This window comes from Drosophila navojoa, chromosome 2 (assembly GCF_054131105.1).
Source record: "Drosophila navojoa isolate 15081-1374.11 chromosome 2, UAZ_NAV_1.0, whole genome shotgun sequence".
In the NCBI taxonomy this organism is placed as follows: Eukaryota; Metazoa; Arthropoda; class Insecta; order Diptera; family Drosophilidae; genus Drosophila; species Drosophila navojoa.
Genome location: NC_142890.1, coordinates 20,258,408 through 20,273,162, shown reverse-complemented (window position 1 = coordinate 20,273,162; position 14,755 = coordinate 20,258,408). Strand labels below are relative to the sequence as shown.

The window sequence follows — 14,755 nt, the reverse complement described above, 5'->3', positions numbered from 1 at the left end:
AAGTTCTGAAAATGTTCTTGCCAGTGACAAGTGTCAATTAGAAAATGTTCAATTACATTAAAGCAGACAACAACTGCCACAACAACAATGACAACAAGAACAGTGCCCAGCTATAATAACAAACTACAACGGCAGCAACTCCAACAATAGGCAGATCAAGTGGTTCTTTGGAGCGGGCAGCCACTACTTGAAGCCATTGTCATTGGAATTTTCATTGTTGTTTCTCGCACAGCATGAAGATAAAGCACAGCAAACAGAGACAGAGACAGAGACAGTAAGAGAGAGAGAGAGAGGGCGACTGATGGAGGTACAGATACAAAGCACAACATGACCAAGTTGCCAGATAAATGTAATTAGTCGCACTTAGAGTTGGCTCGAGCTCAGCTGGGGCCTGGGGAATATCGGAGAGTTGGCATGAAGTCCTGTGACGTGTAATTAGCATGGACTATTAACTAACAAAATTAAAAAAGACCTTACTAACTTACAGTGAAGAAAACAAAACGGAGAACTTGTCGAAAATGCGGAAATTAAACGAAAGAAGGAAAGCTCTTGTGGAAGAATACACTGATTACAAAAACTAAGCAAAGTAAATTATAAACTTTGTTAATTGACGTGAGCGCCTATTGGAATAATGTGTAAGCTCTTGCAGCGATTTATATGTGTGGAAAGAGAGCAGAGTTATTCGTACGGCTATCTCTCTTTTCTTTCAGCATTCATTCGTTTTCATGAAGCATTAGCTTGACCCCGTTAAGCCCACGATCGTGGCTGTAAAATATTACAAAGTAAATATAGAAGCGATATTTGGAGAGTGCATTTGGAACAGCGGCGATGGGAGTTTCTATTTGAAACATTGATGTGCCCTAGCTGCCCTTGTTCGCGCTCTATCTCTATATTTCCCTCTGTTCCATTCTATTATGAAAATACTTGAAAGACCGATATTTAGACAGTTCATTTAGAATAGCGGCAATGTGAGTTTGCATTTGAAACGCTGTGCTCTTTAGTCTGTGTTCTCGCTAACCTCGCTTACACACACACACTTAAATATACTTTGGCTCCCTCTCACTCCTTCTACGCTCTTTGTAGCTGATTAGTTTTCTGAATAGAAAGCCCGCTGTGAAATATAAAGTGAAAGCAAGTAATTGTGAGACAACTCAAGTTGCTGACGAACTTTTTGGAAGTATTCATTATAGCTATAAGTATAAATATATATCATATATATATATACATCAATATATATAAATACATAACTTTTATATATATACATATATATTAAGATATGGCAATTCTTCAATTTTAATTGGTTTTTTGGCAGCATTTAGTTATTTGGCATTATTAATATTATCTTGTCAAACCATAATCAGTTCTTTAAGCCGCCCAAACAGCGCTCTTGATGAAATACATTTCTTTTTTGTTGCGGCTAACATGGCGTATGCTTAATATGTCGTCGCTCAATATGCCGCATGCTTAATAAACGTTCAGCTAATTAATTAAGTTAAATATTAATTAATAAATTTTGTTGTCTGCTTGCCGAGGTGAAACCAACAACAGCAGCAACAACAGCAGCAACAACAGCAGCAACAACAGCAACTGCCTTAAAGCTGACACGGTCCGCTTACCGTTGCAAGTCATGCAATTAAGCAAATGATAAATCTATCATTATGTAGCCAATATGTGAGTGTGTGTGTGTGTGTTGGTGTGGGGTCGAGTGAAGGGGCAAATGTAATTGTTGCGTGTGGTCAGTGGGCCACAAGTTGTTTGCTGTTGTCGTTCGCAGTGCGCTCGTCTGGCGTCCGGCGTCCGCGTCAAGTGTTTGTCCAGCTCCGTTCAACATGACGAATGCGCGATAATTCCATTTGCGCTCCCCGCGCTCTATTGTGCTGTCGTGTTGGCAACAGGACTGCAGCATATTTGCTGGTATTTATAATCTGCTCATTATTTGTATTTAAATAGGCACCCACCCGCCCGCCGTCACGCTCCCCGAATGCCACAACAATTCTATCTAATGCACATCTGTTATGTGTTTGGCCATCGTAGCTGTTGTTGCCCTTGTTGTTGTTGTGCCTCGCTGCCTGGCTGTGTGGCTGGCTAACAACAAATTGAAGGGAAATGATTCCATTTCATGCTAGATTAAACATGTGTCCACATAATTTATCGATTATTTATCATGTGGTCGCCCGTTTGTTTGTCGACAAACTGACGCACCGCCTGCCGGGCCCGGCCGAAAGTACTATAAGTGTGTGCGAGGGCCTGTGTCTCGGTGTGGGCGTGCGCGTGGGCGTGGGCCTAGGCCTTTGCCATGATATTGCGCACACAAGTGCAAAATTAGAAACAAAAGCTCAGCCCAAGGCGCTCTCTGGCCATTCGCTTCATGCGATTCCCAGCGCAGTTGCCTCGCACTCACTCGTAGCAAACATTTCGCAGTTCGCAGTTCGCAGTTCGCTGTGGCTAGCATTTTTTTTCTACGCTCTACGCACTGCATTTTTAACGTGCACACATACACTAACACACTGCAAAAAAAAAACTACACAGCAAATGGCAGCCATTTTGTAATCCGCATGCGGCTGGCTGGGTAATCACCTCATCCTCGTCCAGCTTCCCTCACGTGCAGCGGCTTTTGGCCGGGCTTTTGCGGCACATTGGCGCATTATGTGGCCGGCTCTATGGATGTTGTGATTTTGTTTCCCTTTTTTGTTTTTCCCATTTTCCGTCTTTATTATTTTGCGCTGGTCAGTCGATCGATATTTTAAAGCTTAGCCAAATGGCGTGGCTGTGCTAAGCGCATAAAACTATTCCAGCGAGAGCACCACAATTGCCAGCTTTGGCTGCTCCAAACGCATTATGGCACAGCCAGAGCCGCAGCTGTCATGGTTTTATCTAATTTGCCAAAAATGGCTGCGCATTGACGGAACTGTGGCTTCCCATTGATTGTTTCATCTATGGCTTTATATATAAGTATAGATAAATTGATAAAAATAAATTGAAATATTTATAAAATTGATATCTACTCTAACTGTGAATGCCTTCTCTTTCCACAGATGGTGACATTCTGCGCGTTCTGGTCAACAACTCGGCGCAAATCAAGTGCGATGTCAGCTCCAACTTGCCGGACGACAAGGTGCTGCTCGTCGTTTGGTACAAGAACAATTTGCCCATCTACAGGTAGGTTCACCTAAGCACCGTCTTGATGTAGAGCTGCGCTCGTACAACTATTGCACTCCACAGCTATGACACCCGGGGCGCCCACGCGGGCACGCCCTCGCACTGGAGAGATGAGGAGGTACTCGAGGATCGCGCCGTCTTTCGCACGCACAAGGAGCCCGCGGAACTGATTATAAGTCCGGTCAAGGTAAGCATTAGCCCAAAACTGAAAGAGCCCAAAGGGTCAGCTGTACGGCATTCCCTAATTGAATTCCCCATTGTGCCGCACCACTCGACAGGAAAAGGATGCGGGCAACTTTCGCTGTCGCGTGGACTTCAAGCTGTCGCAAACCAGGAACAGCAACGTCAACTTGGAAGTCGTGGGTGCGTATTCAATGAATTGATTGGGGTTAAGAAAAGATTATATAATTGATATACATACATAAAATGTATAAGCATATTAATATATATGCAAATATTCAAATATATATATATATATATATATATATATATATATATTTGAATTTTTTCTTTTGCTTCAAGTTTGTTATTGTTTTATGATTATAATTTTGTGCTTGTTGTGAATTTATAATTAATTATTTTGCACAACTTATGAATTATATTCAATTTAATATTGATTTTTAGAAATAATTATTTTTATTATAAATAATTAAAATAAATGGGTATACTTAGACACAAGTCAGACTTCATTTTAATTATATATTATTTCTGTAAATAAAATGGAATTCTTAAAATCCATACAGCTTATATATTTCAATTAATTTAAATATATATTATTAATTTTAAATAGAAAAATTTTAATAAAATCGCTACAAAATTAATTATTTCTTTGGCAAAGAGAAAATTCTGTTTTTATTGTAACTAAAATATTAATAAATCTAATGAAATTCCAAAAATAGCAACCTGATTGAAAATCCACATATATTTTATATAATTTTCTAAAATAAATAACTTTACAGTGACGCGTGAAAATGTGCTAAAAATGGAATGTAGAAAAATGGCAAATTTAAATTCTGTCAATTTGATTTATCATATTTAATTTATGCAAATTATTTGTGTGTTGGCACGTCAAGATGCACATACAAAAAATGTAATTAACAATTATTAGCCTTTTCTTTTGCATTGCTGCGGACTGCACACATAAATTAGCTGAAATGATTTTTCGGTTAGCCGCAAAGCAAACAATTTAATATGCAAATCTACATGCGTGTGTAAACATGGCATATTCAGTGCGTATGCGCATATATGCATGCATGTTCATATGTAAATATTTACTGCAGCTGAATTCCCTTTGATGTTGCGCCATGCACAAATTGTATGTGATTTGTGGCTGGCGAATGCTTTCAATATGTCAATTTGGGTCTTTGGCTTAGCCGGAATTGATTGGGCAAATGGATGTGCCGCACAACTAATTGGTCGACTCTCATTCCCTATTTATAGTGCCCCCGCATCAGCCGAACATTTACAATGAGCGTCGCATGCGCATCGATTCCCGAGCAGGACCCTACGAGGAGGGCGGCAGCCTGGAGGTAACCTGCGTTGTCTATGGCGGTAAGTACCCGAGCTTTTTTGGCATTCAGATCCACGTAGAACCTGGCCCGGGGCAGATGCTATGGATTGCAAGAAGCAATTAAAGTTTACAAGCTTCGTTAAAACATAAATTTTCGTGCACGAAACTTATCAGAAATTAAAATCGCGCTTAAGAAATGAAAAACAATTCGCAGAAGGTGGGGCCGGCTGTCCTGGCCGGTGGGCCAGACAATGGGCCGTCGCATAAACAACAAATAATAAATAAGGTAAACAGCATTGTAATTGTTGAGAGAGAACGCCACAAAAGTCAACGAACATAAAAACTCAATTGAAAGCGAACGGCGAATGGAAATGAGGAAGGGAACCGCCACAGTCAATTTCTCAAATATATATATATATATATATACGTATACAACAAGCACAAAAGGATTAAAAATTATCGACTAGACACACAGCTAGCGAGAGAGAGCGAGAGCGAGCGAGAGGGTGAGCTAGAGACAGTGTGAGCGAGGCAGGAGGAGAGGCAAACAAAGTCAAAAGAAAGAAAAAGCTGCTTTTCAGCATAGCCAAACAATTGTTAAGTACACACAAAAAAAGAGGAAGAAGAGGAGGAGGAGGAGGAGGAGGAGGAGCAGGAAGAGGAGGAGGCGGCAGTCAACTGGCATTTTCCAGCATTGAAAGCATAAGCGACAGGCTGACAACTGCTACTACAAACAATCACACACTCACACGCACACACACACACATACATATGTGCCATACAACACTTAAGTCAATTGTTGATAACGCAAACCAACAGAAAAATAAAAAAAGGAAAGAAAGAAAATAAGGCGAAAATGCCAATAGTGAAAAAAGAAAACTCGACACTGGGCATTGTGGGCCTTGTGTTTCAAGCCGGGGCCAAATAACAATGGGCAACACTCGCAATAAGTATGTCACACTCAACACTAACAACAGCAGCAACAGCAGCAACAACAACAACAACAATGACGAGAGCAAGAACAACAGCAATCGCGTGCTTTATCGCTGCGGACTGCGAACCACGAACTGGCGAAACTCTCTGGGCAAAACGGAAGCGAAACCACTTTGAATGGTTTGACATGTCAACGTTGACATAAAATAAATCACTAGCAAGAAAACTGCACTCCAGACTACCAACTGCCAACTTCCAGCTGGCAGCCGGGCCTAGCCGAACGGGTTGGCCCAAAACCCCATTTTAGCCACACACAAAAAATTGGGCACTCTAACTGTTCTGAGTGTGTGTGTGTGTGCCAATTAAGCGGAGCCAAGAAATTGTTGCTAAACGCACCACCATATAAAAGTACAAATGTGAATATATATCTATATATGCACACACATATATATACATATATAAGCTGGAAGAGCTTAGAGTGGGCGGCTGGCTGGTGGGAGGGGTAGGTTGCCTGATTAAAAGTTCTTTGAAAGTTGGCAGGAGCAGCACTTGGTCAGGCCTGTTGACAGCCGAGCGAAAGCGTTTTTGAAAGTGAATAAGAAATGAACGGCAAATGGAACATTGTAAATATTAATGAATAGAAATTTTAGCTTTTTTTTTAATGGAATATGAGAAATAATTAGTTGTGATTAATAAAATATAAGAAAGCTAATTTATAATAGAGCTCAGTGTGAGTGTGAGTGTGAGAGGGGGACAAATAAATGTCACTCAACTCAAATTAAATGATTGCAGTCAATGGAATTTTTAATGCATAAATAAAGAGCTTTGCTCTTGTAGAGTAAAATATAGTACTTATTGTACTCTTATTAAAGGTATATTCAGATGATAACTCAATGCTATCTAGCTGCATGCTGACCCCACCCATTGCTAATAGTCCGATCAGATTCACATTAGACCAAAAACTGCCGTGAATTCCAGCTATGTGTCAATTTGAAAATCTATGCAATTAAACGCTGAACAGAAGCCGGATATAAATTACGGGCAATGTGCTCAGCCGGCAATCAGGAAGGACAGCACAAAGAGAACAAATTCGAAGTCTACGCTCGACATGCAAAGTCCATTACAAAAATTGCAATTGTGTGGAAAAGTTAGAGTAAAAAAGAAGAAATAATAATAATATAAAGGGGAAGAGACAGAGAAAGAGAGAGAGAGAGGGAGAAAGAAAGAGCGGCGGCACTTAAAGAAGTGCAATCAGCAGAAGTAAGTCAAAGCGAAGCAGTGGGTCGATGGGGCTGGCAATGAGCGCGCGCCTATGCCAAGTAATTTGGACTCTTTGGGTGGCTTGAGGGTGTGCGAATCGAGTAAGTGGCACTAAATTTTATTGCACTCAGTGCTGGGGCGGGATGGGGCCATCGAATAGAGCTCTGGAGCAGACCCGGCGCTGCCAACAGTTGCAAATGAGTGCGACACGCCAACGGGCTGCAAATGCTGCGGCAGAAATAAAGTTATAAAGCCGCACAGTCTGTGGGGGTTGTAAAAATTGCGCTCCTTAAACGCCCCACACCCACGCCCACGCCCACACCCACACCCACACCCACTCCACAACAGGCATTAGGGATCATAGAGCATACATCCGCGGCTGCTATGGGGGCCCAGCTGCTAATGCATAATATTTCGCGTTGCCTACTTTTTGGCACGTCATGAATTTAACACACGGCGCCTTTTGCCGTTGCCACACACACACACACAATGTCAGCGTGTGTGTGTGGCAAACGGAAGTGCAGGCGTTTTCCGCTTTTGCCAAAGTGCGCCGCTGACATAGTAAAAATATTCTTTTCTTCTTTGTTGTTATGTTGGCCACACTCCTCCTCCTCCACCTCCTCTTCCTTCTCCTGCTGCTGCTGCTGCTGCTGCAGCTGCTGCTGGCACTATTTGCAGGTGTTGTTACTGTGGCCAGGCTGTTGGCTACAAAATTGTGTGCATTTCTATTAAATTTTTCTTCTATTTCTCCATATTTTGTGCACGGAAATGTAACAATACGGCGAACCTGGCAAGAAATTGTTTACCACAGAGCAAAGGGAACTGTTCAAAAGAGAGTGTGAGAGAGTAAGAGAGAGAGAGAGAGAGAGAGAGAGAGAGTGAGACTAAAAGAGTTCGCTGTGAAATGCATGCCACAAATTTTTGCAACTGTTTTGCATAATATTTTATACATTTTGCACTTATTGTGCCGGACTCTATTTTGTGGCTCTAACCGCACGTCAGTTGCATTACTTGAAGTGGGCGTGGCACTGTTTTAGTGGGCAAATTTATATACCTCTTCTATAAAAGTCTATAAATTGACTGTTGCAATGGATCATCTGAATTCATATTTAGTACTCGAAAGTGAAATGAAGACGAAGATTCTCAATTTAAGCTTCTTGGGGCATCATTTGCATACTCCAGCAGCCTGTCAACGTAGTACTTTAAGGAGATCAGCTCTGCTTTCAGCTTTTCTGATAGTTCGCTAGTCTCAGTTAGCGGGAAATTCGCATTTAAATTCAGGCGCGCACAGCCAGCAAAGTTTTCGACCCCATGCAGATGTCTGTTATTGTTCCAACTAAATGCGGTAACACTCACTGAACAACGGGAGTGAAACTTGCCACAGCCACGCCCCTTTTTTTGACCAACTCTGTTGAACAAATGACAACTTAGCAATTCAAGAAGAGATTGAGTGCGAGTTGCTTCCTGTTTTTGTTTGCTGTTCGGCTGGCAGCTCTTAAAGCGGGAGCAGGAGTCTTTAAATTTATTTTACAGCTTCCTCAATGGCCGTTGGCTGGGCGCAAAAAGCCAAATGCCAAGCAGCAGACACACAAAACACAAATACAAACACACACACACACACACACAGACAGGCAGACTGAAAGAACTGAAAGTGGAGAAAAGACAACAGCATAAAAAGTATTTATGTGGCAGTGCACTTTTGTTACTATCAGCAGCAGCAGCAGGAGCAGGAGCAGGAGAAGGAGCAGTAGCAGGAGAAGGAGCAGCAGCAGGAGCAGCAGTTGTTTCTGTTGTAGTTTCACTCGCTCTTCCATCTGTGGGACATTCACACACACGACTGTTTCGTGCCTTCTGCTGCTTGTATCACCCGCACAGCAGATGCAAAAGATGCAAAGATATGCAAAGCTAAACAAGCAAATATTTCAGAATTGCATAACTAACACAAGTCCACACATGCACGCACACAGCAGATCTCTGCATGACTCTCCCTTTTTTTCTCGCTTCCCCCCCTACCTTCCCACTCTCATGACCCCCGCACCGGCAAATAGCACAATGAGCAGACGGCTGCATTAGCGGCTGTGCCTTGCGCACAAAAGTATGCAACGACTTTAAGTTCGCATGAGCAAATACAAAAAATATATAAAATGCGAGAAAAAAAACAAATAAAACTGGCGCCCATTTGAATAGTGGCGCTCATTAGGGCCGTAAGGCGGGGGCGGCTCGGCAATGGAGTTTGCACTGGGCGTGACAAAGCAATGTTAAAATGTCGCTGCTGGCACAAAAACCCGCTTTAGCTTGCTCTAAAAATACCGCTGCACTTGCATGAAAAATATATACTTATATACATATGTATGAAAAAATGAAACAGAAATTAAGGCAAGAATAATGAAAATACATGACTTTAAGATACGCTGTAAATATTAAAAATATAATTGAGGAAGAATGGGAATAGTAAATGCTGCTTAGATAAACATAAAAGAATCTCTATATAATATTCCATATACAATCATAGTGTAGCTGAGTATGCTCTCAATGGAAATCGGTCTACTTATAGGGTATGTGTGCAAGAAACGTAAAGCTGCAAACATTCCACACATGAGTGTGTGTGTGTGTGTGTGTGTGTTCATTGCAATGCAAGTCAGCTTTTCTGCCAGCCAGAAAAGGCACATATAGAGCACATATTTGCAGACCCACACACACACACATGTGCATGGGTGTATGTGTGCTTGTGTGTGCTGGCACCTTGTGTTGATGCTAGACAAGCTGCAAACAGCTGGCACGACTTTAAAATGAAAGCGCAAGTTGAGCCAAGCGATAAACACGACAAATGCTGCCCATAAAAGACAATGGCCAAGGGGTTGAGCTGTGGGCGGAGCAAAACAAACGTCTGGACGCTAATTAAATTTGTCCTCCTCGCCGAGCGGCTCTCAAGTAAAAGCGAATGCGAGGCAAATTAGTTGAATTTATGTGCGAACTGCACGCACATTGCCCCAGTCAGGAGAGCAGCACGTGGCCGGCCTGCAGCACTCACAGCAATTGCTTTGAGCTAGCAAAAAAAAAAGAGAGAGAGGGAGAGAAAAACTGCATTGCTAAATCAAATTTGGTCGTATGCCATTTTTGTTTTGTTTTATTGCTTTCTCTCTATACTATATCTCTCTCACTCACCCTCGTTCAGTCTCCCTTTTCTATGTATCGAGTGCTCTTTTTCTTTGTTGCTGTTTCTGGGAGGCTAATAAATCACAGGCGACCATTAAGCCGCATACTACATATGCGCTAATCTACTAACACACACACATGCGCAGACAAATGCTGCGACCTCAAAACACACACACACACACACAGACACCCACACCCATGTATGGCTGTGTGTGCATTGAGCGCTATTTGTTTGAGTGTGTGAAATATTTTCATAAACAACATAAAACTCGACCAAATGGCAGTTATTAATCAAAGTAATGTGCGTTTATTTGTGTGTGTGTGTGTGTGTGGGAGTGTCTCTGTGTGCGTTGGGTATTTTTCATAGGTATCAAGTGCAGTTAGTTTTGCTCAATTTGCAGGTGGATTTAATGGCACTTGGCAGCACAGGACAACAACAAAACACTTTGCTCGTAATATTTGTGTAGACTAAATAAGTATACTCGAATCATATATAAAATATAATGATGGCCCCCACAGCCTAGCCTAATATATGATCTAAACACTGCAAAATAATGTTAAGCAAAAAGAAAACAATGGAATCTCATAATAATGAAGCATGGAAATCCCTCTAGAGTGAATAAATTCATCAAAATTCTGGCTTAGCTAATTATGGATTTATTACCACACACAACAAGTGCTCAGTGGGGCTCTTTGGTGGTTTCACTAACAAATTCCTGACTCGCTTACCTTTTGTATATTACAGTGTAGAGTTCCTTTGTAGATATGCCTTGACCGTGGCCATTAAATTAATGTGCGCTCATATACGCACACAAAAGCTAATTTCAGTGCTTGATTAAGTTGAAGTCGTTAAGAGCGCCCAAGTGCCACACGCTGCGTATGAGTAATGTGAGTTGATTCAAGTGCCACGACAGCGACAATGTTGATGGCGTCTAGCCTGCCAGCCAGCTAGCTAGCTAGCGAAGCACTCTACTAAATCAGAGACACTAATCAATGAGTAATTACAGCCAAACCTGTAAACAGAAATTCCAGCAATGATCATTCATATTTTATGCTGGGCTTAAGATTATTTTTCGTTTTTTTTTTTAAAATCAATGCATATGCTTTCATCTTTACATTATACAGTTCAAGCAAAAGTGCTTTAGCCCTGAATTAATCATATTTGTCAGGCCGTTGCCCACCTTAAGTATGGCACATCCACCCAATGTTCCGACCATTTGAAACTTTTCTCATTCGCATTCGCTTTGGCTACCCCCACAGGCTCGCCGCCGCCGACTGTCACCTGGCTGATGAATGGACAGCTGCAGAATAGCGTCGTCGATTACACATACGACGGCACCATCAACAGCAAATTGGTGGTGCGGAACTTGTCACGCATCCACCAGCATGCGGTCTACACGTGCCAGGCGAGCAATTTCCACAAGAAGCATGTGGCCACCAATATAACGATTGAGCTCTATTGTAAGTACTGTCCAGCTATCCATGACATTACATTATGTTTATATTATATACAAATTATATACATATGTATATAGCTATACCAATTCGGCCTGGTTGCCGTTGTTGACTTCGTGTTGGGTCACTTAAATTGAAAAATTTTAAATTGAGTTTCAAGTGTTTGCAGACGTCAGCAACAACAACAACAACAACGCGAGTAAATGTACGAAATATGGTGCTAAAAACGGTTGGCCAAACAGTTTATTTATTTATTTTTCTTCTTTTTTTTTTGGGCCAACCTGCAGCACGGTTTTAAGCGTTGCGATAAAACTTTTAACAAATAGCTGTGCAGATAAAACCCATTCACGGCCAACGCAAAAAAAAAAAAGAAAATGGCAGTAGTCGAATGGCACAAAAAATATAATAGATAATAAAATGGCTTATGTAAATATTACAAATAAAAACCAACAGCAACAGCAACAACAACAACAACAACAAATTCTATTTTGAACGTCTGTTCGATTGTCCTGAACTGTGGCACCCACATATTGTATGTAGCTGCAGCTGTTTTTAGTTTGGACATATTTGCTGCATTTAACACACGCGGAGAGAGAGGGAGAGAGAAAGAGAGAGAGATGGACACGCAGAGGCATGCATAAATTTGTTTTATCCAAATGCATTTCCAAACGGATTTATTATTTCGTGAGCATTTTTTTTTTTTTTTTTTAATTGCCCTTTCGCACGACACTGAATTGCATAGTAAATTTAAAAATTGTTTTAAATTGCTGCCAATTTGTGTGCGTGTGCGTGTGTGAAAGGGAAAAGTTCTGCGCTTGATCCTGTAAGCCTTATTAGTATTTACTCTCTTTGATGCAATCAGAGCCGTGTAAAATGCTGATGTCGAATTTGCTTTTATGCAATTTGCAAATGCGATTTTCCATTTTCTTACAACCGAACTTTGTGTGTGTGCGTGTGTGTTTGCATTTTCCCACTGGATTCAGTTTTACAGAGAGCAATTCGATTTTCCCCTTTTTTAAGTCTACATTTTTAAATAATATTTATTTTTAATTAAGCTAATGGAAACTAAAAGCGAGAATTATTGCAAGTGCTGATCGGCTCTATATGTTGGTTACTTGCTTCAAGAAATTTTCTCAAGAATTTACACAAATCGATTCTGTTTAGTTTTACTGATTTCCAATAATTCTAAGAAAAGAAAACCTTAGTGAAATTATCTCTAAAATAAAAGCCAAGCATGTTTTTAACTAAATGCAGGTTAAACATATTCATTTCAAGACAATATCAGACCGGAGTCTCTTCGTAATTCGTATTCACCCCCTCGCAGCTTTATTGCGCTTGTGCAACTTTCAGTGCTTGGCATTATTTAGTCATTAACTTGGCTAACAGCCAACAAATGGCGTTTCTATATTTTTGAATAGCTCGCTATTAATAATACTTTCATGTAAAGTGCCAAATAAATAAAGAAACTTTTGCCAAACAATACCCAAAGCCCGGGCACAGCTCCTGTTGCATTGCGCCAGCCCCCAACTCCGACCGTTGCCGTTGCCGTTGCCATTGCCAAATATTATGCCCCAGGCATTGCGCTAACAGCTAAAGATTGCCCATTGAATTTTATGGCACTTCGGAGTCGCGCTCACTCTACTCTATCGCTGTCTCTCTCACTCTGTCGCTGTCTGTCCCACTCTGTGGAGCGGCCAGAAAAGCAATTGCTGTCAATTTTTACTTAGGCCTGGGCTAATAAAAGTAAAAATGTTTTGCGACAACAGATGGTGATGCGCATATTTGATATTATTGTGCCGTACACACACACACACACACACACACACTCACATGCACGTGTACGTGCGACAAGAGTGTCGCACTTAGACAGCATAAAATTTAACACGTCAATAATAAAAGCGCTGAAATTATTGGCCAAATGCGTTCGAGAATGTGGACAACAACAACAACAACGACTGAAATGTCATTGGCTACCCGAATCGTGTTAATTAATATGGCAGACAAGTAGCCATATAAGAAGCATTGATATCAACGTCCCTACACTGCCAAGCATATTAGTTTTATGGCCCAGCACTTGACCTTGGCTAACTGGCTTTGGCTAGAAGGGAAAAGTGTGTGTGCCTTGGCTTGTTGCGTGGCCACGGAAATTCGTGAGGCTCTTGGCTCTTAGCGTTTGGCTGTGTGCGTGTCGCAGGCAGGCAAAAAGTTTTGAATAATAAGTATGACCTTAATTAGGTAATTTTATGGCCACTAACAATTAGATTACTAATGTCACGACTCTCGCACGCGCATCAGGCACCAAACATCAGCGGCATATCCAGCTCATTAGCGCACATGTTAAGTAGTTCACATTTAAAATAGAAAAACCTCTAAGTAGCAGCCACTGATGAACTGTAAATTGCCTTGTTTATAGTTTGAATTGATAAATGAGTTGAAATATTTCTAGATTTCATTTTATAGTAATTTCGGTCGATTTCAAGATGCCACTGAAGTTGCGAAGAGGGAATGAGGCTTGGCAGGGCCTATAGGATATATAGAGAGCTGCATGAATGCCCAAAACAATAATTAATAATTAAAAATGCCCCATAATTAATTTATTGGAATTATCAAGTCGCGAAATTCGTTAGAGCTAATCCGATAACCATTTGAGTGAAAGATTGCGCTTCTATATGACTCGGAGGCGGAAAGTTCAATCGAGCAAAAAAGAGTCGAAGGAGTGGGAGTGCGAGTGCGAGCTAATGAGTTGAGTAAATGAGTTGCTGAGGTCGCATACAAGCACAAAAATGTTGTAGAATATATATATTTAAGTAGCAAGGGGCCTTTAAGTGTGGGCTCTCGCCGTTTTCATCAAACAATTTTCATGGGCAGGGCAGACATTTGTACGATTTCTGTACACTCTTCACTCAGAAGCGAAGAGATGGATATCATAAGAGTGAGATTGAGAGAGAGAGAGAGAGAAAGAGAGAGAGAGAAAGAAAGAGAGTGAGAGAGAGTGAGAGAGCATAGCAACTGAAAAAGTGATCATTCCGTTTGAGTGCCGCTCACAGCGCACTGATTCTGCCGTGTCTTAGTTTCACTGCTAGGGCAACAAGCTACCGAGCCGAGAAAACACGAAATAGTAATACGAAGTAGTTTATGCATGCATAAGCTCGACGGACTCAACGCCTTTACTCTCTGGCAACTTTTGGGTAAAGCCTCATTAGTTATCTCTCTCAACTCAAACTCACTCAAGACGCTTTTTCATAACGAATGGACCCTATGCATATCATGCCATAGATTTCT

The 14,755-nt window shown here is 41.2% G+C and overlaps 1 protein-coding gene across 1 annotated transcript in view; it reads left to right on the top strand.

Moving 5' to 3' along the window:
* The window catches only part of side-VI (sidestep VI transmembrane protein), a 63,550-nt gene that overhangs the window by 19,524 nt on the left and 29,271 nt on the right, over positions 1-14,755 (top strand). Inside the window, exons 2-6 of the mRNA XM_018113644.3 lie at positions 3,036-3,159; positions 3,223-3,346; positions 3,438-3,522; positions 4,600-4,710; positions 11,279-11,479. Coding sequence (XP_017969133.2) covers positions 3,036-3,159; positions 3,223-3,346; positions 3,438-3,522; positions 4,600-4,710; positions 11,279-11,479 — 645 coding nt within the window. The remainder of the gene's footprint in view (positions 1-3,035; positions 3,160-3,222; positions 3,347-3,437; positions 3,523-4,599; positions 4,711-11,278; positions 11,480-14,755) is intronic.